General features: G+C 42.0%; 1 protein-coding gene across 1 annotated transcript in view; it reads right to left on the bottom strand.

Moving 5' to 3' along the window:
* Window positions 1-19,118, bottom strand: part of KCTD1 (potassium channel tetramerization domain containing 1) — a 96,463-nt gene extending 77,345 nt beyond the window's left edge. The window contains exon 1 of the mRNA XM_048940291.1: window positions 19,058-19,118. Coding sequence (XP_048796248.1) covers window positions 19,058-19,066 — 9 coding nt within the window. The 5' untranslated portion in view covers window positions 19,067-19,118. The remainder of the gene's footprint in view (window positions 1-19,057) is intronic.
* Window positions 19,119-25,182: the final 6,064 nt, after the last annotated feature.

Genomic DNA, 25,182 nt, shown 5'->3' with positions numbered 1-25,182 from the left:
GTACCTCAATTTCCATGGTGTTAGACAACACTAAGACTATACAAGCCTAAAAGGTGAGGTCACTGCTTCAACAGGAACAAAATAATGAGGTCCAATATCCACAAAGAATTTGTATTCACATGCCTTTGTTCTGCAGTCAGTTAACTATTAACACAGATTAGCTCATGCACTTTATGGACGTAGTGCCAGGGTTTCTCTAAAATGCAGAGATACACAGATATGCTGTAAGGATTTTGAAAGACTGTATTTTCAAGATTACATAGAGATGAAAAGCAAAGACCTTACAGAACAATAAAAATGTGTACAATTTCTGATCAACCTTTATGTTACATTCAGTGCCTTGGTATTTGAGTTCAAGCCTACCTTGTGTGATCATACAGGCACATTTAAATAGAGAGAAGGAGATAAGGCAGCAGGAATATGATTCAGCTTTGATCGTAGAATGGATCCTGACTTTAACGTGTTGAGGATTTATGGAAACCAACTGGAATATGGTACATCTGCTCAACAAACTAAGGGTTTAACATTAATGCAAATCATCCACTGTTGAGGTCTTCCATACAGCCACATCTACCATAAAACAGTTTCTTCATTAGTTAAAGACAGTGTGGCCATGCTTCTTCTTCCTACTGCCACATTTTCTTCTGCACTTAATGATCTAATCACATTCTCTCTTTTCTACAGGGCCTTTGCCTTATTCAGTACCCAGGATGAATGGAACTCATTGAATAGACATCTGTAGTCTGACAGTTTGTCTGTAGACTTGCCTGGAGCTCAGGATTCATCTTTTGATTCTAGCCTTGTTTGTGCCACAAAGTTCCTATGCTATGATACTGGGATAGTCACTTAAACCAAACTGAAATGGGTGTCTGATTCAAGTCATTCAATGCGTCATTTGTGAAAGAGCTAAATGCTCATTCCATACAACTGCAGCAGAACACTACAAAAACACTAAATATTCCAGAATAAGACACTCAGCAGGTCAAACTTAAGACCATTGCTTTGGATGAAGTCAAACGAGGCTTGCAAAGACATCTCTTTCATCTAAACTTTGTTGTGCCAATTATGGATGCTCCAGACCTCCTGAGGAGCTAATCTGGCTCAGGTGGTCATCTCATGCTAGAGACTTGGCGAGTGATCAAGAAAGCACAGTTTCCCTAGGCCATCTATCAAACCTGCAAAGTCTTCAGACTTTGTAAGTATCCAAGCTTTTCACCTTCACATACATACGTACAGGAAACTACCAGGTATCAAAATACAGTGTGACCATAAGTTGGCAGAGAATTGATGAGTCCAAACGGAGAAAGAATGTGATTTAATCAATGTGCTTATCTTGCACTGGACTTGAGCAAACATGGGAGAAATTTGCTTATCTGACCAAAGCAGCAGACAGATGTGGAGGTACATTGTTTCACACTCCAACATGGCTCGATGACCGTAGCAACAGTGTCAGCTACGTCCAACCTGCAGAACACAACTTGCATGAAGCCCAACCCACCTGGCAGAGCATCCACCCCCTGCCCTGTGCCATCATGGCAGCGGCTTTTCCTACTGAATGGCCTGGCCCAGCCCTTCAGCACCAACCAAACCTTGGTGTGCTGTGAGCCCCAACTGGGCTGAAACCAGGGCATGGGGCACAGCATGGTGTAAGCTCAAGTCATGGCCAATAAAGTTATGCACTTAGATACACTTGGCTAAACATAGATCTGCAAACAGCAAAGAATATGCTGCGCCGTTATCCCTTTCCACAAAGGAACTTGAGAACACGTCTGAAAAAAAATCATCAAATTTTTTGTTTATTTGCAACTTCATTTTCTGTCAACATAAACATATTAATGGAATGTATAAAGCTGCAATCAAAACTTTGATTAGAGCTTTATAATCCCTCTCTTACTAGAGAGAAATATCCCTGACTTCACAGTCATGCCTTATTATCGTTATCACTTTTGGTCAGCATGTACATTTGTGAACAACTCTTTTGAAGGATGAAGTGCGTGAAGAGTAAAATTTCTTCAAAAACCTCTGAGTAACACCTTGAGAGCTCACTAAGAAAGTTCACTAAGCCACTGCCATTGAACCAGAGTGATGTATTAGTTTCACAAAAACAAGGTCACATATCCCACAAGTTTTATGTTTTTGTTGCTCTCATTTGTATATGTTTTAATCCAAAAAAATCTATTACTTATATACATCAATTATACTATATATTTAATGAGAGCTGTTCCAAAAGTAATGCCTCCTGTTTTATTAATTTGGCTCACACTGTCAGAGGTGGATGTTGGTGATATGGTAGTACAGGATGAATCTTCCCACCAGTATCCCATTACATTTTGTTGCTGTGTGACAGACGGCAGCAGAGGGGCAGTCTGACAAAATGGCATCTGACACAGAAGCGTGTATGAAGCAATAGAGTGTCACTGAATTCCAGCATATAGAAAAAATAGCACTTGTTGACATTCATTGATACTTGCTGAATGTTTATAGGGACCAAACAGTGGATATGAGCACAGTGAAGCAGTGGGTGGTACATTTCAGCAGCAATAACATCAACAGTGAGCCACCTCCACTGGCACAGATTTTTACAAGCTTTGCACAGCTAATGGTATTGACTATGTTGAAAAATAGTATTTTGTAGCTGAGAATTTGCTCAAACACTGTTATTGTTCACTTTGCTGTCATTTCAATGGAAACAAATAGAAGGCATTACTTTTAGAGCACCCTGCGTATATATGGCCCAAGACAATTCCTCTTTACTCACTGTGGCCCACACAAGCCAAAAGGTTGGACACCCATGGTCTGAGTGATGCTTGGGGCAAGGTGGTGACTTCACAACCCAATGTTGTTTCAGTGAAGGCGAAAGAGCAGACACTCACTTCACTTCACTCAGACCTCTATACCAGACTTCATTTAACAACACAAGAAGCCTCACTAGATGCCTATCAACACACAACATGTGACTTCCATCTCACCAGCAGTATAAAGCAGGTCCCTTGCATTAAAAGTAGACACTCCATTGACTTGAGTGGATTCGTGGATCTGTCTCATTCTCACTGCCTATTAGCAGGGTTGCCTCTTTTAGTAAGAAATTGCACCTCTGCTACTTTGTGAATGATAAATTGTTAATATAGCTTAATTAACTACTGACTAGCCTCATAAAATTTAGAACTAATGTAGCTAGTGCATTTATTAATGACAATTCCAAATCTGTTATATCTGTTGTCTCAAAAACCTACCATTACCAAAAATCTACCACTAACTTTGTAAAATCTATCTCAGAGAAAGTCCTTGAGAGGCCTCCGACAGGCAAATGTTGATTCCGATAAGTGGCTATGCACAAAATCCCTCTGACATAAACTGTTGACCAAGTCTGAGAGAAAGACTGGGCCTAGACACACCTAGATTCCTCCCTGAAAAGGAGTTTAGAAACCTTGTAGCTCAACAGGAGGACTTCACCAACTAGCCATGTGTCAGACTCATACAATTAACATGACATTTTGTCCCCCCCACCCCCCTATTTACTACACTCTATACAGGAAGGCGTAGTAAAAACTCTTCTGAGGAGAGGATTCCATCATCCCATCCCACCCTAACTGTAGCCAGTTATTTCTGTATCCTTTTTCAGCCGTGCTGAAATATTAGGTAAGACTGTTAAAAAGAGATGGAAAGATTTCAGCAGGTAGTGGTAGGAACTGCAGGGTTTTCTATGTCCTGTGCAGGTCTCTTCTACCAAGAACCTGAGCAATCTGGTATTTAGGCAATGTTGCTTTGGGAGCAATTCTCCTCTGCAGTGTGGTAAGTTTCTTTTGTGGTGTCAAATTTGGTATCATTTTGGGGACTGATCTGTGGCGCTCATCCAACAAGTGTAAGTGAGTCAATGTTGGGCAAAGTTGGCAGGAGAGGCTTGTTCAAGTGTATGTTTTCACCCTGTAGAGTAACTGCTCAGTAATTAATTAAAACCTTGTCTTTAAAAAAATGCAGGTACTAATATTCTAAACAAAGAATGAATAAAGGTACACGGAGACCTTGCTCCTGTTTCTCCTTGGTTCTATACGCTTTGGGAGAGCATTCCCCTTTGGGCTGGTACTCTGGTTTCTCCTCCTGACTGAGCCAGATGCCCCCAGCTGAATTTGGATAGGCCACTCTATCTTCTGGGCAGCAGTTTCCTTCTCTGCAAAATGCATCCAAGCTCCACACCTCATTTGTTAGAGACTTTGAAATCTGCTGCTACTGAAGAGACTGCCATTATTATTACTATCACTATCTTTCTTTGTGGTTATTCCATTCAAATGATCATAGTTTTAAATTAACCTTTTGTGTCATCTACCCATTGCAGAAGATACATATTCTCCTGAGCACAATGGGAACAGAATGTTCACAGTTTCCAAGGCTGCTTCTTCAGGTAAACCTGTGTCCTCTGGGAGCCTGCTTCACTGAATTTACCCAGAATAAAGCACAAAAACACTTATCTCTGCCTTACTGCCTACTCATACTTATTCATAAATGCATGGTGTACTGAGCAACCCTTTTCTCCTCCATATGTGCCTAGGGAATGCTCAACTGCTCTATTTTAGCTTCTGAACCGGTATTTGGCTCTTCGCTTTGGGACAGTGACTTCCACCTTCCCAAGACACAGCTGCACTTCCTATTTGCCGATCAGTTTTAATCTGATCCAGTCTGCAGATCCAACAAGTGATAGACAGCACTTACTAAAACCTTCAGCAGAACATTTATTTACAAATGTAATGGAGGAGGAAAGGGGGGAACTCTTCATACGTAGCTAAATATGGCAGGTTTTGTCCAGCATGTCTGATCTTGTCAGGCTTTGAGCACCTCCGCTGAAACCCTGAGACACTGAAGGATGCTCTGAACAGTCTGATTGCCATTTTGTGGCTGGCAGACACCAATGTCCATTTCTTTAATACTCTGAATATATTTAAAGACATGCACCCACCATGGGGATTATATGATCTGCCTTTGCGAACAGAAGAGACAGTCACAATCTGGCTGCTCTCTTTTTTCCCCTCACCTTCTTACATACATATAGCAATAGGTATTACCCTAGAAGCCTCTGTGAAAGGTTTGGTCAGAAGTTCATCATATATTGCATGCTTTTCATTTTCTAGCAGCCCATGTAAGGCCACCTTGGCACTCTCCCAAGTTTGTCATTCTGCTTTTAACATTATCAATCCTGTTAGACAAAACCACAGATCAAATACTAGGCTTTCAAATGCAGTTTCCTAGAAAATACTCTGGATGAGCCAGAACAGAAGCATCCACTGGGGACACTGACTAAAAAGAACAAAATATGGCTCTAATTTCTGTTTACTTAAACCACAGAAAAATGTCATAGTTCTGCAATATCATTCTGAAGTCACCAATATTTTACCTATACTGCCACTCCAGTACCAGGGAGAAGCATAGGAATTTAATCCTTTTTATTTGTAGATCAAGTCTGGCAGAAGGGCTGTGTGTTATTATTTCTTATCTTGCAGACTGAAGCATGTACAGTATGCGTGAGTGAAATTTATTTTCCTTTTCTCCACTGTCATTTGTGTCACAATAAACTTTAGTTTCTCCTCTAAATTATTTCCTTCTCTATAATTTCCCTGGGTGACTCTTGAACCCTGAAGTGCTCCTACCTGCAAAACTACCAATAAGAGTATTCTGAACTCTACTTGTTCACAAGAAACTTGTAATCCTCACATCCCATAAATGCTGTAAGATGAAAGGAGCTTACTCTGCTTTCATCATGCCCTGCTCATTTCCTCAAACTAGAATTTCTCCTCATTCAAGTGTCTCTCCATTTCTTTCTTGCCCACTCCAGAAATGAAAAAAAAAAAATCATATAGGCGCATACTGAACTGAACGGTAATTTTGCAGCAGAATTTGATCACTACAGGAACAAGGGAATGAAAATACATAAGAGTGGAAAAATCCTTTAGATCACAAAATTTAATAGTTTTTGTAGATAAATGGTATGAAAGGCTCCAGCACTGTTCTCCTTAAAAAATGCATCACAGCTTTACTGTAGAGCACTAAATACCAATGTGAAGCATACTAGCAATGTGTGGGATGATCAGCACTTCATGGATGGATTTCAGTTTTGCACTGGAAACCTAAATAAACAGATAGATAGATAGATAGATAGATAGATAGATAGATAGATAGATAGATAGATAGATAAAGGAGGGATGTGGGAATAGATTGTGCTTTCACATATACTAAACTTGGGTTATTCTGTCCTATATTGAAAATGTCAGCACAAGATTTTCTTTTGTTATAAATACCCGATAGCCTAGAATGCCTTTCACAAATTTTGCTAGAAATTTATAAAGTGTCTGCTGCTGTTGTAGTTTTCTCTAGCATTGTGTGTTGGATTTTCCAAAAATACATGTTTCAGAAGAAGCACCCAGGTGAACAAAACCTCAGTAGCAATACTAGTGCTGCTACACATACTTTTCCCCAGCTTTGTGTTGGGAGATCCCCACCTCCAGAGAAGGAGTTGAGAGGCTCCTCCAGGAGCCCTGCATGCTGCCTGCTGCACCCCGCTGCTGCAGCGCTGCCTTTAGCAGCCACACACTGCATGTGACACATGAAATAAAGCTTTTAGACATTTTCCGTAACCTGATGGCATATGTGGAGAACTCAGAATATTCCTTCTCACATTTGTCACTTTCTGTGTCATCAAAGAAGCAAAATGAATTTCATCTTCCTCCTCACAGCGCTGTATTTGGGTCCCCAAGTTCTCAGTCTTGTCTTGCCCTGACTGCCCAAAGGAACAGACATTTTTGATTTTATTACATCCAAACACCCCGCTTTATTGTTCAGATAACTGATCAAAGTATTAAAGACTACCCTAAGGGTCTATCTGGGGGTATTCTGCTGCCATCCTTCCTAACCTCACTGCCCTTTCACTTTTCATTCTGACGATATTTGCTTTCTATTTCAAATCATATACGAGGCAGAAGTTTGCACCTTACCTCCTGGCTGCTAGATTTTTCATAGCTATAACATTTTTCTCATCTTGTGAGAAAAACTATCGCATAGTTTCACAAATTTTTATGGAAATTATTTTCCCTAATATTTATGTTAAATGGTTCTGTTTAATCCATGGCTTCACCGAGAGACTTCAAGGATCTGTTAGGAAATTAGGAGAGATATGCTTTTCCTCTACTCATTCTACAACATCTAACATTCAGCTCATCTGCAGGTTTTGTACCTCACTAATTCACCCTTTCTTCTTTTTCATTAGGCTGAGATGATCTCAGTTGTAAAGCAAAATGCTTGAAATGTTCCATTTATTTGGTATAGCAGAGTAGTCAATTTCTAAGGGAACACTGCATGATTTTCTTAACAGCTCTCAGCCTTGATTAATGCCATCTGCTCTGGGAGGTTTGTTCCTTTAGCACGTCAGTCCTGAAGCTTCTCTTGTGGTACCCCAATGTTTGATAGGCCCTTACCTTTAGTAATTAAATAAAATATGTAAAGAGTGAATATATTTCCAACGAGTAAAGACTAACAGGAGGACACAATGTAGGCTCTGTGATACACTTACCATTTTTGAATAGCCTCTGCTAGCAAGTCTACCAACTCTCTTTTACATATTAGTATTTCTCATTTGTTTCTAGAAATATGTCTGCTTGCTTTTAAAATTTCCTCCCAGTCCTCCTGTTTCCCATCTTTCACTCTTTCTTGCCAGTTTACGTTCCTTTCTGTTGGGTTAGTCAGGGCTAGATTTCCTTTTCCTGAAGGTTACCTGTTTGGTTCATCGTACTGTGTTTGTTTTTTCTTGCCTTCCTGCTTCCTTTTTGGTTTCAGGGTATGCATACCTTCTGTGATGCAATTATGGTATGCTTAAGTAGTTCCATGCAGAGGCTAAGGATTGTGATGTCTTCACTTCTGATTAGTTTCCTCTTCTGTACTTCTTTCCAACCCTCTATTCCTTCCAAATGCAAGAAATGTAAAAGATTATACTTTAACTACAATATAATTTAATTGTTAGCTGCCTGGTAGATTTTGTTCTCCACCCTGTAAGGCTTTGTATTATGTTTTGGGTTTCTCGTTCCGAGCCGGGGTGGGAGATATCTGTGTTAGCTTCTTTGTTTAAGGCTGGCACAAGCTTTTATACTTCCAGATCCTGCATGAAACACAGCTGTGACACAAACAAGTGGCAAATGCAATTTCAAATAAAAGTGCTGCCAAAGCACTTTGAGGGGGAAATGACAAAGTAAGATTGGTCAGACTGCTTGATGCTGGAACATGTTTCAATAAGTTCAAAAGCACTGGCAGCGTTTTGGAAAAAAAGCTGGATGTGTTATCAGGATGGCATTCTCCAGGAATGGAGGGGCTGCTCTGTTTTCTTTTTGCTCCATGATCCTGTTTCACTGTGTTTATTAAACATAGAAACTGGGAAAACTGCAAGAAAAAATTCTGGTTTAAAACCATCAGACGCACATGCTTTGTTTTAACATCTCCTTGCCATGGTAGAACAAACTGCTTTAATCAGTTTCAATCAGCTTTGAAACCTAAGGGGGGAAAAGAAAAAAAAAGGCATTTAAACAAAAACGCCAAGAGCACTGAGAAGGGGCATAATGGTAAGGAAAAAACTAACAACTAGCCTTCCTCACACTGAAAACAAGAGTATTATCATGCAGGAAGAGAAAAAGAGGAAAAACAAGGAAAGGGTCAGGTAAGGCTCTGAATATGACCAAAGAGTTTGCATATGGAGGTTGGCCATAAATGACACCAAATCACTGGGCTGCAAAGCTGCAACCAGGTCCAATGGGGGAGCTTGGAGTGTTTCCCATCTGGATGCCTGCTACAGCCACATCCCAGATGGGCCCTGGGCAAGAACCCAGTGCCCTCTGATGCACAGCAGCCAGGCAGGAGCTGAGACACCCTTCAAGCCACATACCTGATTTGGAGGTGACGGTTGCCATTGCGTAGCGAAGGTCAGTTTGGACAGTTTCTTTTACTTCCCCACCATGGTGTGGGATTTACTTGGCTGCAGGTAGCTGAAGTCGTGCAGCATGGTGACATTACATTTATTAGACCTTGGCTTTAAAAGGAGATTTGTAAAAGAAAAGAAAAGCACCAATGTATTTTTAGGGCAGAGAAAATTTTTAAAAAAGATATGTATTTTGAAACTGACCCTTGGCAGCCTGTTTAAAAGAGCTTGAAACTATCTGAACTACACAAGGGGAAAAAAAAGGGAAGAAAAACATGCCCAGGAGGGCTGAAAAATCACTTCAGTAATAGATGACTTTTAACTTTACATCAGAAAATGTTTGGCAGGCATAATTTTAAAGTGTTAGGGAAATGTGTGTGATAACTGCTCGGGTGAAAGAGCAAATGTAGTCCACAGTGAGATTTATCAAATGTTCATATAAGCAGTCAGAATCTGGCAAGGCCAGCTACCGGAGAGGGGTAAAGAGGATCACAGCTCTGAACTCTGAAAATCTAATGAAGCCCAGTGATTTCTCACAGGAAATTTTTCTTTGAGCATGTTCATATGTCGTGGGAATGCTAGCAAGCAGAAAGCTCTGACAAAATGCCAGCTATAAGGCATAAGGGAAACAAAACCCTCCAAGCCCTACCAAAGGCCAAACCACCCTTTTCCTCTCTTAAAGCTGAAAGATTCTTGATACAACAAAATCCCTGAGCTCTGCTGCATTACCCTTAATTACACAAACAGGCCTATTAACACAGCCAGGGTTATCAAGAGGGTCTTATAGGACTGATTCTTTCCCCAAAAGACCTGAAAAGAACTGAACAACGCAGCGCCTGCACGGGAATATGAGCAGAGGCTTTAGCCAGTCAGCATCAGAAGGCAGTGCAACCCAGGGTATACATGGGAGCAGAACCTTACTACATGCTCAGAAAAGGAGAGGTGGACATCAAGGTAAGGGAGAGAGGTATGAGGCTAAGAGGATAACAACCAGAGGAAAAAATACAGCTTAACGCAGAATTTAGATTTCCCTGGTTTTGCACCATAAATATCTGAGCAGCTTGCTTTTGCTATTCTGCTGGAGTAGCATCCTATCAAGGAAGTGTATCCTCTTAAGCACCTTTTGTGGCCAAAAAATTAAAAAAAAAAAAAAAAGAAAAAAGAAAAAAGAAAAAAGAAAAAAGAAAAAAGAAAAAAGAAAAAAGAAAAAAGAAAAAAGAAAAAAGAAAAAAGAAAAAAGAAAAAAGAAAAAAGAAAAAAGAAAAAAGAAAAAAGTGGATTTAATAGCAGACACCTCCAAGATCATTCTCAGTACTTGAGCCATGATCGTTTTGTGACGAGTTGACATTTGGAAATGTTTGCTTGTAAGTTTCTTTGGAGCATGGGTTGTAATAGCAGGGTACACCTCGGATCCCTCACGCCAGAAATGAGGGGACACCAATGACACAGAAAACCACAGAAGTCACCAGACCTGACATGGACTTTTGGAGAGCACTAGGTGTGTGACAGAAAATATGTAACAGCCAAGCCTACTTGCAAATGTACCTTAGTCTTGAAACTATACACATGAAGTCCAAGTGGGAGTGTGGGGTGCCCAGCACCTTCAAGAATTGGGCCGTCTTGCATGTAAGAGGCCGGAATTTGATTCTGTTTTTCACTTTCAGCAGAACTGTGCTGGCTTTCCAAGTCCCCAGGAACACATGAAAGCCATGTGTCTCTCTGGCCCAAACCATTTGTAACTCATACTTTCCATACGAAGTTCACCATAAAATAACAAAGAGAAATGACTTAATTGAATTTGTTTGGAACCCAATGTCAGAGCAGTGTAACAAACAGAAAACAGTCAGGCACTGTGCAATCAAACAATTAGGGAGATGTTAAAAATTTCAACACACATGCAACTGCATTGTGGAAAAACAATCCAAACTACTACATGTATTACGGCTGTGCTTCTATAATAATTTCCATCCAGGCGTAGAGAAACATATATTTTACTTGAAAATTCCCAGCCTCATTCCCTGGGACTAAAAGGGAAACTGCAGATCTCTGCTGCTGAGTGATTAGCACAGGGTCATGGGGTAGGAGAGGTGGAAGCAGGACTTTGGACTCCTGGCGATGTACCTTAGCCACAAAACCATCCTTCAGTCTCCTTCATGCTGATGACTTTGGAACTCACTTTAAAAGATCTAGTGAGTTGCAATGATGGGAGTACTAGATAGCCACGCTAGACAGCCAGAGGCAACAAAAATGATTAGAGACGTGTGGGGGTATTTCTAAACAAAAAGATTAAGACCATTTCATTTAGAAAGGAAAACGGTAAAAGATGATAGAATTGAGGTATAGAAAGTAATGAATGGTGTGAAGGAGAAATCAGATGCCCTTCATAAAACAAGAGGGCACCTAATTGAACTTAAAGCAGCATTAGCCTATAGATGGATAAGGATATCACTTTCCAGCTTATCTCTAAGCAACCTATGGAACTCTCAGTTGCAGGATATTGATGTAAATTGTTCAGTAAGATTAAGAAAAAAAGGAATGGTTATAGCTAGTTATAAATACAGAAGATCTTTGAGCTCAAGAAACTACTTCTTCAAAACTCCATTTTTCTTCTGGAAGAACCATCCCCCAAGAAAGACCTAACTCTTCATGTTCTCCAACTGAGTGTCACCTGCCTGAGTGCGAAAGTCCAGGAAAGGCAGCAGCTGATTTTTCATATGTCCCCCAAATGGGAGCAGACCAGCCTACACACTTTTCAGGAATCCTGTTCATCAGAGCAGCCTTTGACACTCAGCCCTGCTAACAGGCAAAACGATATTCTCATCTTGCCTCCAGGAATCCCAAACTGCCCTTGTACACATGGGCCAATACAAGAAAAAGCTTAGGGTCAGGAAGGCTGTGCTGTCTGTTTCTTTTCCCCTCAGCTCACGTGTGCAGACACTTCCAACTTTACTGCTCTTTCCCTCTTTCTCCAGAGCTGAGCTGTGGATCTATATGAGATCCCATCAGGGCCTCAGCAGTGATTATTTCCTGGACATCCAGGGTGTTCATCAGCCCTTTTGTTTGTCTACACACAATGAAGCCACTAGATCTAACAGTTCAGGTGTCTCTTCTGACTCTCTTTAAAGCCCCACAGTGGTGCTGCATTTTCTTCAGGGCTCTCCCTAAACTTCCCCACATCGGTAAGCTCTTTTTTTTTTTCTGTGATTACAGTGCTAACCCTTCTCTGTTGACCTAGTCTGCCTTTAGTAGTGCAGTGGTCTTCATTACTTTACCCACAGGCACTGGTTCAGGTGCCTTGACATCACCCATAAAGTCCCCTCCAATACAGACCATAAGGCCCACCTGGCCATTTTCCTACTATTCCATTTAGGATGAATCAGGCTGCTGTATATAAATGATCTCAAGTTTGCCTATCAATAGCAAGCTAGGAAGGTCTGTATTCACCTTATGTCAGTGATCCCCAGCATCACCCTTCAATGTTTAGAAAAGTGTTTGGTTTAATGAGTATGTAATGGGTTACGGAAATGACAATGACTTGAATTACTCAGCATGGGTCCCAATGCTGAATGGATGGATGGAACATTGATCTCATTTAGGAAGGTGTCTTAACTAAACCTTCAAGTTAATTCCTTGCATTACTTGGAAAGAAGCACTCCTCATAGAGAGAGGCATCATTATTTTAGTCAGAGACCCTGCTTCAGCCCTTCCCCCTCTGTCTGGTGACCATGGCACTCTTACCTTCAGCCCTTGATCATGCTGGTGGGCCTGCATTTCTTTTACAAGACACGAGATGCACAGCTCCTCTTCTATCTAATGCTACCTCCAAGTTCAGATCACACAGGGAAATACTGCTGTTCTTATTTCGTAAGAGTACTTTGCCTTAACTCTGAGCAATTGTAACAGCTTCTGAACGCTTTGGTTTCCAACAGCTATTTATATGTTCTCAGCATTTGCCTTTCCACTCTTCCCTCTGCTCCTCTGGCAATGATAGCAGGAGCTACTATTATTAATTACTTGTTGAATAACTGCAGTGTTCTGCTATAGCAGGAGAGGTGGTCCTTCCCCAGCAGGATCTGTAAGCTGGGTATACAGGTAAACTAGCATGTAGAAAGTTTGCAGGGTGATCAGATGATGAGGAGGATGTTTTTAAGTCCTTGTAAGAAGGTGAGGAAAAGAGAAAAAGGCTCTTTGCGTAGTTTCTTTTTTAAGTCCTCCTTTCACTGACATAGAGCATGATGAATATTAATTATAGAAACATAGAACATCCAGAGTTGGAAAGGACCCACAAGGAACACTGAATCCAGCTCCTGGGGGGATGAATGAGGTGAGAAAGTGAATTCACAACAAAGTGAATGTCAGTAAGTAAATCAGAGAACAATAAACATTAATGGTTTACTTGAAAAAAAAAAAAAAAAGAACTACAGAGAGAGAAATAATTTTACAGCTGGAACAGAGAAGCAATGATGGATCTACATACATGGCAATCAAAAATTCCTCTCATGGACAAACATCCAAATTTTTTATTGATCAGAATAACAGACAATGATTGAGGACTTTATTCCTGTGAAAAAAAAATCAGATACTTTTTCGTTTTTCTGTCATATGGTCTTCTTCAAATTTTTATTTAACTGAAGTTCAAAATAAAATAAATTGTGGTTGCTAGTTGTGAGAAATCTCTGGTTTCAGTTTTGTAAAAGAATCCCACCACATCTGCTTTTAAACAGATTTGATTTTTTAAAAGTAAAATGTATTTTTACTTGAGAAAATTAAGCTTTTTTCTACTGACAGAACTGTTGATGAAAAGAGTGAGTCAGCCATAGACTACTGGGACTGTGCAGGTGAGCTCACCAACATAAAGAGTTGGCATTCTTTGTAAATATTCTTCAAGCAGCTCAGGTTTAAACACATGTTCAACGCATCACTCAATTCAAGGGTATCTCACTTCCAATAACATACTCCAGGTTTTGTGTCAGAAAGCATTCTTGGAAACAATTGCTTTCTTTATGTCCACATTTATCACCACTTTGCCTGAGCAGATATTTTTCTCTGGGATTTACAACTTGTGTATATTTATAAAGAACAGTCATATCTCTTTCTAAACTATGCTCTGCTAAGATAGACATTCAAGTTCCTTTAAATCTCCTTTCACTCCACTCCCTAGTCATCCTTTTAGCCCTGGTTCCAGCCCAAGTTCATTGTTCTAGAAGACAGATGCTCTGAGTCGTGCATTCTGCTCTAGATTAAATTTCACCTGTGCCTTAAACTGAAGTATTAATATTTCTGCTGGAATTGACTCTCCTGAGACAACTACCCATAATTTCTAGTCCAGCCAAGTACCAATGGGGTTTCATACTTCTAAACTAAAAGCTATGACAGATGAAGTCTAGCACATGTATTACAGCAGCATGAGATAATTCAGTCCCCACACCGGGTATGTGTCTGGCAGAGGCCACCATATTCACACAGAGATGGGATAGGAATAGGCATATGCCTGAGTTTACGTACTACCAGTCACAGTCCCGCATGCTAGATACCCAGTCAGTCATTCTGAATTATTAGCATGAAAATAAAGGAAATCCCATAGAGGCTTACACCAATTCCAAGGTCTGGAGCAGAACTGAACCAGCAGGGCTGGCTGAGAGCAAATAACCATAGCTGTACAGGTCTCACCTTAGAATCACAAGTAGAAAGCCTGGGTGAGAGAGAAATCCTTCCCTTCTTAGAAGGGGACAGGACAGGAAGGAAAGACAACCTCCTTGTGCAGTGCTACTTTTTTTTCCCTTCCTCAAAAGTCTGTTTCTTATGAGTAGTACACTCATTACACTCAGTACGAGCAAGGAAAGCCAGGTGAGTAAAGCCACTACATAATTTGCAAGGATGGGCTGCCCTTTGCCCAAACAAGCACCTTTAAGGTTTGTATCCCTCACTCGTATGCCTCAGCTACTCATAAACCACCTGCAAAGCCACATTTGCGCTAACCTGCCAACCACAACAAGCTGGGAACTTCCACTGCTGGTGGGGCAGCCAGCCATATGAGCAGCCATCAGGAGAAGGTTGTAGGGTGAGCAGTTCTTATCACAAATATGGGCTTAACGCAACTGAGAATGTACCAGCATCCACTTTGATTCAGTTGGGCATGGGATATTGTTTATTTGATTTCTGGATCAAAAGCCCGATTAAAATTCACAGCAGACAACTCGAGATTATTAAAACTACAACACACATCATCAATTTGGAATGTGCTCATGGCTTTCATGTACATTTAAAAAAAATGCTGAAGGTATTATCAGCTAGGAAGATAGTAGTTACTGCCTCCCCCCACCCATAAACATTCTCTAAGTGTATAAATACATGCAATACATGCCTCTGGGCAGCCTGGTCTAGTGGTTGGCAACCCTGCTCATTGCAGGGGGGTTGAAACTACATGATCATCATGGTCTTTTTAAACCCAGGCCATTCTATGATTCTATGAACATAATTTACTAGAGAAAAAAGAAAAGGAGAGATACTTCTGCCTGCACAAGTAGTGAAGTGGACAAAATAAAAATGAAGGTCTGAGTTTCACACTGTTTGATTTCAATCAGAAGAAAAAAAAAAAAAAGAAGGAATTTCTATTCTGTGGAAAGTAGGACACAGAAATCTGTATTTTAACACAGTAAGGCAAATTAATTCTTTGTGAAACAACACAGAAGTCGATGGAACTATACCAGAGATGAATTTTATCCAGGCTGTAAAAAGAAAACATAAGTGCAATGTGGACCAACAGAAGAGATTCCATTTAGAGCAGGAGTTATGTTTCTGTCATAAAAACAACAACAACTAACTAAATTTATTTCCTGGAAGGAGATCCAACTTGGCTCCAGTGCAGTAGTGTAGAAGGGTCCAAAATAAGTAACAGCAGGCATCTCCACTAAAATTTGCTTCTGAGCATCATGATTTTTCCTCTGGTACCAGCGAAGAGTTGAACACATATTGCAAGTGAGGCACAGGAGCTTACTGCACAGAATGTAAAAAGGGGGCAAAAGCTCTGGAATTTAAAACTCAGCTTGGGAATCGGTGTACGATCTTAAACAACTCACACACATTCTGTGAAGGTAGCTCCCACTCAAGTGTCTTCAACTTCCTAAATATATAGGCTCAAACTCAGGAGTGGGGGGAAAACAGTTTCACCAAGCTCAGTGCCTGCTGCCTCACACTGAAAGGTGGGGGTCTAATCCTTGCTGCAGGAGTGCTTGCAACAGTGAGTGCCTATGGGCTCCCTGAAGCATCAGCACCTTCCAAAACCCAGCTGATGACTAGATACACAAAAGCAAGAACCCTGTATTATTTTAGTGGTAGCAGTTCACACACACCAGCACAACGTTAACAAATGAGCAGCAAAGCGCCATAATCACAATCTGTGTGTTTCTGTCTGTTTTCTGGTATCCTCTAAATGTTTCTAAAGAAGGCAGGATACAGAAAACAGAAATATCTTTCCTTCCCAGATGGGCTCATGTGAAATTCTGCCTGACTGTGAATGGCAGATAGGATATTTTGTTCACTGCGAGAGACCCCGCTTTGAATAATGTCCTCACATTTGTTATAAACAGTGAATATTTCCTTTCAGGTTACATTTTCTCCATACATAAACTTGGCTTAATCCAATAAAGAGCCTATATATGCAGGTCTTCTACCCATGACGCAGGGGAAAGGGTGGCTTTTTGATCCCTGATAGTCAGTCAGTTTTTCATTTCTGCATGAGCAAGACCCATGAGTTCCCCTCATGTGAAACCATTTGCTCACAGGTTGTTCTCAGCCTCAAAAGGAAGGAGGCATCTGGTAAGTAGTGCTTCTTGGAGGGCAGCAACAAAAGCTGCACCAGGCACAAGGAAATTGTTCATTAAAGAAACAATACCAAACATCAACCAGGGAACTATGCTGATGTGACAGATGAACAACAACAACAAAAGAATGGAGAGAAAACACAGTTCTAAAGTTTTGCAATAAATTTGTCTTCTGAATAGCAGATGTACACCAAACATTCCTCCGAAATTTTGGCATCTAATTCAATCATGTTTAAAATGGAACTTTAAATGGTGGCGGTTTCTAAGGGACAGAGCAACACGTTAAGGTCTGAATCTGAATGATATCTGGGAGAATTCCACTGAAATCAATGGTTACAACAGTGCAAATCCGCAAGAGATCTAAATCTGTCCTAGCTGATTCCAGATCTATCTTTTATTTGCTATATGGCTCCAGGCAAGTCAGTGACCTTCTTTTTATTTCTCAGCTTCTCCATCCGTAAAATGGTGATAATGCTGCTTGTAACACACGAAGGCTGGGGGGACTGGTTAGTTCTATGGCACTCTCTGGAGGTGGAAACTGCATGGGCTCAGCCGTTTTTAGTCACCTCCACCTCCTTTACAGACTATTCTTAATTCAAGTATTTTCACTCGCTTGCATATTTCGCTTTTAGAACTCTCAAACTGTAGGCTGAAGTCCTTACTCAGGCGTTAATTCCATCACAGGATTCATTTGAGAAAACCAAGGATCAAATTCGGACTTCGGCCCCAACAACAACAAACTGCAAAGATACCTCATGCGAGACAACCCATGCGGCACGCAGTGCCATTGGCTCCGCTCGCATTCGTTTTTCGGAGCTCGGGCGACCCAAACAGCCACGGTACCCGCACACTGACAGCCGCCCGTTTCCTCGCTGCCGTTTGAGGAGCGCTCCCGTTCGCAGCCACAGCCCGCGCTGTTTCAGCAGCGAAACCGGGAGAAAGCCCCAACCTGGGAGCACCCCGGTGCCTGACAGCGGTGAGAGGGACCTCTAGCGTGTGCTACAGCTGCGTGCCGCGCTCGGGGCTCGCACATCCCAACCACTGCAGTCATTTTGAATACGCGACGGGAAGTTTCGCTCAGTGCTTCCCAACTACTTCGCGAGCATCCTCGCACGGGCGCGGCTTAACCCGATCGGCATCAATTAAAGTTCCACTTTCTGACGGTTCGGTCAGCGAAACACCAACTTCCTCGGCTTATCCCGAGTCCTATCTCGGCCTCAGCGCGGAGCTCCGCGCACCCCCGAGCCCCCAGGGAGACGGAAAGTCGCGTTTCGGGCGAACCTAAGAACCAACATAAGGCATCCAGCCGGCAGTCCGCCGCCGTCCCCCGCACGCTGGGCGATGCTCGCGCTGCGGCGGGGGGAAGCGTCCCTTCCCCACCGCCCTGCGGGGACGCAGCCGGGCTGTCCCCGCCGCTGGGAAGGTAGAGGCGTTTCGCCCATTTTTTTCATTTGCCCGAACAATCCCAGCACGCTCGCTGCCCGCGGGGCATTCTCGAATAAACTTGTATCTCGTTGATTGAAAACAGGCGGCGAACGGCTTTATTATTTTTTTTATTATTTATTTTTGGTTTTTTTTTAAGATCAAACCGCTGCTCTCTTTCTACCGGGACACCGGGGGAGCGGAGCCGGACGCTCGGGGACCTCAATCCCCTCCGTTCTCGCGGCCCCGCCGCCTACCCCCCGGGGCCGTGTTGGGGGAAGGGCCCTGGGGCCGAGCCTGTCTCGCCGCCCCGGCAACAAAGGGCCCCGCGGGGTGCTCCGGAGGGGATGCACCGCGGAGGGACGGCGGCGCGGGGGTGAGATGAGGTGCGGCGCGCGTGTCGGGGGGAAGGTGCCTCCGGCTCCCGCACACACACACACACACGCACACACACACACAATGGCGGCCCCCTCCTGCAGCCCGCCGGAGAACAATGCCTGCCGCGCACCCCCCGCGTGAAAATATTAAAATTTAAATGAAATAATTCCCCCTCTTCCATTCCTTCCCCCCCGCCCTCCTCGGAGAGGCGGTGGGGAAAGGAGGAGCCCCCCCCCGCCCGCCGCCGCCGCCGCCGCCGCCGCGAGGCCCCCCCCTTCTTCCCTCTCCATCCTTCCCTCCCTCCCCGCCTCCCCGCGGCGCTGCGCTGCGCGGGGGCGCGAGTTGCGCGGGGGAGCGCGGCGGGTGAGACGGCCGCGCCGCGTCCCCGCGCGGGGTGCGAGCGCCCGGCACATGCGTGGAAGCGAGCGGCGCCCGAGTCCCTCCGCACCCTCCGCTGCAAACAACAACAATCCCGAGCAGCCCTTACCTGGAACATCGGAGCCTCCAAAGTGTCCCTCTTTTTTTTTTCTTTTTTTTTTTTTCCCTCCTTTTTTTTTTTTTTTTTTCTCCCCTTCCCCCCCCCCCCCAACTCACACTTCCGATATTTCTCTCTCCCGGCAGCGGTCTGCTCTCCTCGCTACACCAGAGAGAAATGCAATAGCTTGGCTAAGGTAGACAGAGCAAAATACAGAGAATAGTTGCTCCAGGGCTTTGAAACCCCTCAAGGCAAGGATCAGGATACAATTAGCTCATGTCTCTACCTCCAGTCTGAATCAATCTCCGAAATAAAAGTTAAATTAAATTAACTGATCACACGGGCATTAAATTGATCTCCTTCGAAACGTGCATATATATATATGTATATATATACATATATCGCGTGTAATTTTTTTTTCCGATTTTTTTTTTTTTGGTGGAAAAAACAGTCTCATTCCAGCCTCCAACTTGCTTTTTACTTTCCTCTTGCACAGAAAAGCTGATTTTAATCGTTGTGATTAGTTTTGATGTAACGTTTCCGCAGGCGATTTCTGCAAATGGATGGAGTGTTTCTTTGCCAGAAGAGGGAAAAGCAGCAGATGATGATAATTATAAGGATTGTTGGTTGTTTCTTTCTTTCTCTCTGTCTCTCTCCCTATTTGTATTTAGATCTGTCTCCTTGCTCCCCGAGCTGACCTGACATTGCCATCGCACCGAGGTCACACCACTTGTTGATTAGGATCACCTCCCGTTCTGATCGAGGGATATGTGATAATTTGGCAGCGGAGCAACACATTTTCTGTTCCTTTGGCTATATAACTTCCCAAATGACGTGTATAAAAATAAGCACATGGAGTCTGCTTTGCCCCAATCGAGTCTGAATCAGTGCCTGGGGGTGATGCACAAACTCATTTCAAATGTTCAACCATGCAGAATTCCAAAAAGATTGAAGGAGTTGCATTGCATTTTTATTTTATTTTATTTATTTTTTTTTTTTTTTGGAAGCAGCAAAATTAAAAGAAAACAAACCCATGTAAGCAAAGCCAGGAATTTAGCAATTAGGTTCATGTGACATTGCTCACAAATGCTACTAACTTTCTTTCTCCAATTATCCAATTAAAATGGAGCCTGGCGCATTTCCTCTTCTTCAGTGGGGAGCGTGCAGCTCCCTTCTCCTGAGGAAAACAAAACCAGGGATAACTCAATCATTGGGAAATCTTTCTCTTGAGCGGGGCTCCCTGACATTCCTCACTCCCCACTCCATTACATATTGCTGCGTTCAAGGCTACCGTGTTCAGAAATATATCTTTTTTTTTTTTTTTTTTTTAAATTATATATATTTTGTTACAGTGGGCTATTTTATCATAAACCCATGGGTCGCCTCCCATTAGTGTCACATCCTTGCAGTATACTTTTTTGGAAACTGTATGTTTCTAAGCACTTCACAGCCCATTAATTCAGGGACTCTGTTGACATTTCTTATGACAAAGACCAGGCTGTGCGGCCAAAACTGCCCAGTAAAGCCCCTAAATAGAACCAGCCGTGTCCAGCAAATATCTGCATTTAGCGTTTTATTATATTTTTGTGTAGTATCTTAAATAATTCAAAATATAACTATTGCCTTTTCCCCCGATGGCAGTCGATGTAACCTAAGGAATGATGACCAATTCTCTTGCTTAAAAATACATCCAACTCAATCTCTTCTTTATTTTTTTCCCCCCTTTTCTCTTTCAATAGCAGTTGTCACTTCTCACATAAGAGTCACATAATTTGCAACTGCTTTGTCTTTGTGGTATAACAGGCACAGATATCATAGAATCATAGAATGGCCTGGGCTGAAAAGAACCACAATGATCATCTGGTTTCAACTCCCATGCTGTGTGCAGGGTCAGTATATTTGTTAATTAATCGAGAATGGCTGACAGAAATTAAAAGCAAAAACTTTAAGCAGCCACACACTTACATGCCCCAAGAAATACTGAAATATGTGGCTTCATCTGGAATTTTTATTTTTAATACTCTTCCCAAAACCAAGCAGCACACAGGAGGAACAGCTTCCCTCAGCCATTTGTGCCTTCCCCACTTGGGTTTGGGCAGAACATCATCACTGCTCTTACTCACGTTATGCGGCTTCAGCAACTGAGTCATCTTTAAGAACTTAAAGCTGCCTTAAGAACTGAAAACCTTGAAATGCAGTAAAGAAAAGGCCTCAAGTTTTCCATCCAAATGAACTGAGCATCAGGGTATGGGAGACCTGTGCCTTGACCTAACTTTATTTCAGTCTTACTTTGTGTCACTGCAAAAATCTTTATGGCTCTTTGTATGTGACTGTTTTAAATGCTTCACTGCTCTTCTCTTTCTAATAAATAAGTAAAGCGATGCCAGCAGCCTAGTACTCATTAGCGACCTGCATAATACACAGAGAAAAAATCAGGAAGGGAACAGATTTTAATTTTAAGCTTGCATGTAGCTAATGCAGAGAAAGGTGAAGAAAAATAGCGAAGCAGCATCTTTAAAAAAAATATGAAAAAATATTATTTTACGTGCAGTAAAGAGTTTATCGGGTGATGTCAAAAGATAAGAAAAGATGTATTTTCCTAAGAAGCAAGAAAATGCATTTATTACTTCAAGAAGACTCATTCACTAAAACTTTCATTTCCATGTCAACTATGGGCTGGAGTCTCCCATCGCATTTACAGGGTAGGGCAAATGCTCTCTGCAAACCATACTGGGGAGATGCTGATGTCTCTATTTGTCCATTGCCATATGGTGTTGGGACTGCAGCCTCCTTCCCTTTACAGGATGGAGAAAAATATAAATGCACATGCGTAAAATGGAGACACACTCAAAGATGTCAAGATTAACCATCACACTGAAAGGCCATCTGCATCTCTTTTTACATGCAAATTAAACATTTCCACAGTGCTTTCCAAGAGATGCAAAGCCCCTGCCTGTGCTTCTCCTGCCTTCTACCAGCATCCAGTGCTCTCAGTCTGAATTTTCTACTTGTTTGGCCATGCTCTGACCTGGGGATGTATTTTTGACATCAGTAGGGCTCACTAGTCTAACCCATATGGGCTGCCACATAACTCTAAATAAGTTAGTGGTGTTTACCTTTATCAATTGCTTGGAGGTAATTTTCATGTAAAGGAGAACGTACTAAACCAAATTCTTTTCTCTTTTATTTGAAGTTATGTTTATTTTTTTCTCCCTTAAAAACAGGTTTACATAAAATTTCATTGTGTTTGTGCATTATGAATATTTTACCAATGCTGAATAGCAACCTTAATGAGCTCAAACTGAGCTCAACATTTGATTTCTTAATTTTTGCTCAAATCATCACCTGTTCATAATTAGCTTCTGGAAATCTATAGTAGTTTTGCTGCATCATTGTCAGTGTTAACAGTTGGGAAAATTGTGGCTTCTGAAGAGACAGGTTTTCCAGCTGCTGCAGATCATATGTGCCCACTTGCTAAAGGGCATTATTTCTGATTTAGTTGTAATCCTGTCTGCAAGCAAGGACCAGGGCTCTTCTCAGGAAGGCCCTCATGTTGGCCTGACCTTCTTTTGCAAGTTTCCTCCTGCAGTTCCTTAAGTTCCACATGTGCAGTAATCTAGTTTCAGAAGTACTGAGAAGTGCAGGTCAGTGTGGAAATAAAAGCTGAGTGACAGTTATCTGCCTTAGATTGTTTGAATGGTTTGTCAGTCATTCCTTCTTTTTAGGAAACAAATGTAGAATATTTTAAATTGCATTCAACAAGGGAGATTTAGAAAGACAGTTTATCCAGATTTGTTTTCTCCAAAGACTGCAAAAAATACTGACAGTTTATTTTTTTCCATTGTTATCGGTAGTATTTTGATGCAGCATTTGAAGAAATAGATTTTCTTATTTAGGTGTAATTGAGACTGAACAGTGCAAAGCAAACTGAGCAGTATGTAGGCTCAGCAATAGTATCCCTTCTGCACTTGTGAGAAAAATCACACACAAAAAAAGTAGGAAATCATGCCATGGGTCTGCTGTAGGATGGTGGCTGAACTAATGCAGCAACAAGCTGCCCTGTCCCTAAGGAGTCCTTACACACCACTACCACCTATGCCACTTATGTCCTGTTGTGTTTAGAAAAACAACAGAATCTCAGTATTTCTGTATCCCACTTGCAGTTCCCAGCTGCTTTCCATGCAGATGCCCTTGTCCTGTGCTTGGCTGCCCAGATATGACAGCCCTTTTTGCCATGAACTACAGGTGGAGGCGATGTTTCTTCCTACATTTAAGCACCTTGGGCTCCAAGCTCTTTCTTATCCTCTTCAGGGCATAAGAGCAGAGTCTGTGGGTATGTGGTTAAAGGAGAAATAGCATCACTGGAGTGGGAGATGAAGTTAACGTAACACTGTATGCAATTTTTCTAACTGGAGTGAAAACACAAACTGAACTACGTTCTTCCCCAGAAACATGAGGTTCTGATATATCATAATCTTCTGAGAGTTTCTGGGTCCCATGTGAATCTGTGGATGCACTTACAGACTGCACAGGTAATTAAGGGACCATAGAATAGCTTCATAGAAAATCTCTCTTCTTTCTTTGGAGGACTCTTCTGTGAGTGTTTTCCAGAGGCTTTCAGTGACCCCAGATTCCTCTACCAGCAGTGAGAGCTGGAGATGCTAAGAACTCCAGGAAACTTGTGGCTAGGCAAAAAAAGGATGGGCTTAGGAGATTGTTTTTGAGCATGCAGGACTGAAATTATGAATCTTGATGTAATTGCCTCCTATGTACAGGTGCATTTATAGTGAACTTTGAGAAATCCCCTGATATTCTCTCCTTCTCTCTTCCTTCCCCTGGCACTCCTTTCTGTGAGTAGCATACCCCTCTGCTTGCCCAGTGGTGGCATAGAGAAGCTTTTTGAGGGGCACAACAGGACAGAACTGCAGAAAGTGTTTTCTGCTGAAGAACAGGTGGGAAAGAACCAATTCTGCACAACCTGTGAAGGCAGAGTGCAAACTGGAGTGCACCTGTGCTCCTGTTACCTGTTACTTGGATATTCAAGCTTTTTCCCTCCACCACCTCAGCAAAAGGCAGATTGTTTTTCAGATAAGGATGTCTGCTTTATCGAAGGTCTAATGCACCCTGATGACCACTGTAAGCTTTTATGGGCCAGACTATGTGAAACAGCAGCAGGATTGAACATGTGAGAAATTTCAGCCAGTCTAACTGTTAGATAAAGCATGCAGAATTCAGGGCATAAGTGATAATGTATCTCATGAGATTGTACAAATTGCTCTAAGACCATTCCAACTGAACTGCTCAACTGATTCTAATTAAAGACTACACCAAGGATAAGAGGGTAAAGGGTATGTGTGTGTGTGTGCTGGGGGTGTGCGGGGGAAGCTGGTAAGGAGTAAAATAAGCATTTAATTAACTTGTTTTTGCTATTTTATCTTTTAGTACTCTATAGCAAAACACACAGTTCATAGAGATCGTATAATCTGACTCATTCTTAGTTCACCTGGTCCAGAGCCACTTAACTTTTCTTCACAGTCCTATTGCTTGAGCCAGAACTGCACACGAGGAGCCCTATAACACAATGGCGGAACCTTCGAGGCACCATATGAAATTTATGTATATCTCTTTGTTCATCCTTTGAGTGTCAATCTCTTGTCTTTCCTACCCATAAAAGCATTCCCTGAGTGTACCTGTGTACATAAAGCCAGTGAACAGAGGTATTTGATGTTATTAAATAACAAAAGGCGCCATCAACCTTCCTTCCCAGATTTGGAACATTAAAAGCACTGTTCTCTGGAGTGTTATTCAACTGTACCACAAATTTCCAGAGAGGAAACTGGCATTGATGATACAGTACTCTCTTTCAATACAGTTTTATTTTTATACATGTTCTTCTAGAAAAATTGGCATGCCAGTGAAATATGGTAATACCTTGAGATAATTTCTTGAAGCATGAATTTCTACGCAACCAGTCATCCTATTCCACTAAAGAAATATTTCAGAGGGATAAGAAATACAGCCTCAAGAGAAACTCAGGCTGTAAAATCTGGATCCATATCTGTGTTCTGAATAGCCCAAAGTCTGGGAGTGAGTAGTGGTCTGGGATGGTTAATGGCTGATCTGGCTGAAGAAAGAGT

Source organism: Lagopus muta, chromosome 3 (genome assembly GCF_023343835.1).
Source record: "Lagopus muta isolate bLagMut1 chromosome 3, bLagMut1 primary, whole genome shotgun sequence".
Classification (NCBI taxonomy): Eukaryota; Metazoa; Chordata; class Aves; order Galliformes; family Phasianidae; genus Lagopus; species Lagopus muta.
The sequence above is the reverse complement of the archived record's forward strand: the minus strand, read 5'-3'. Positions and strand labels throughout refer to the sequence as shown.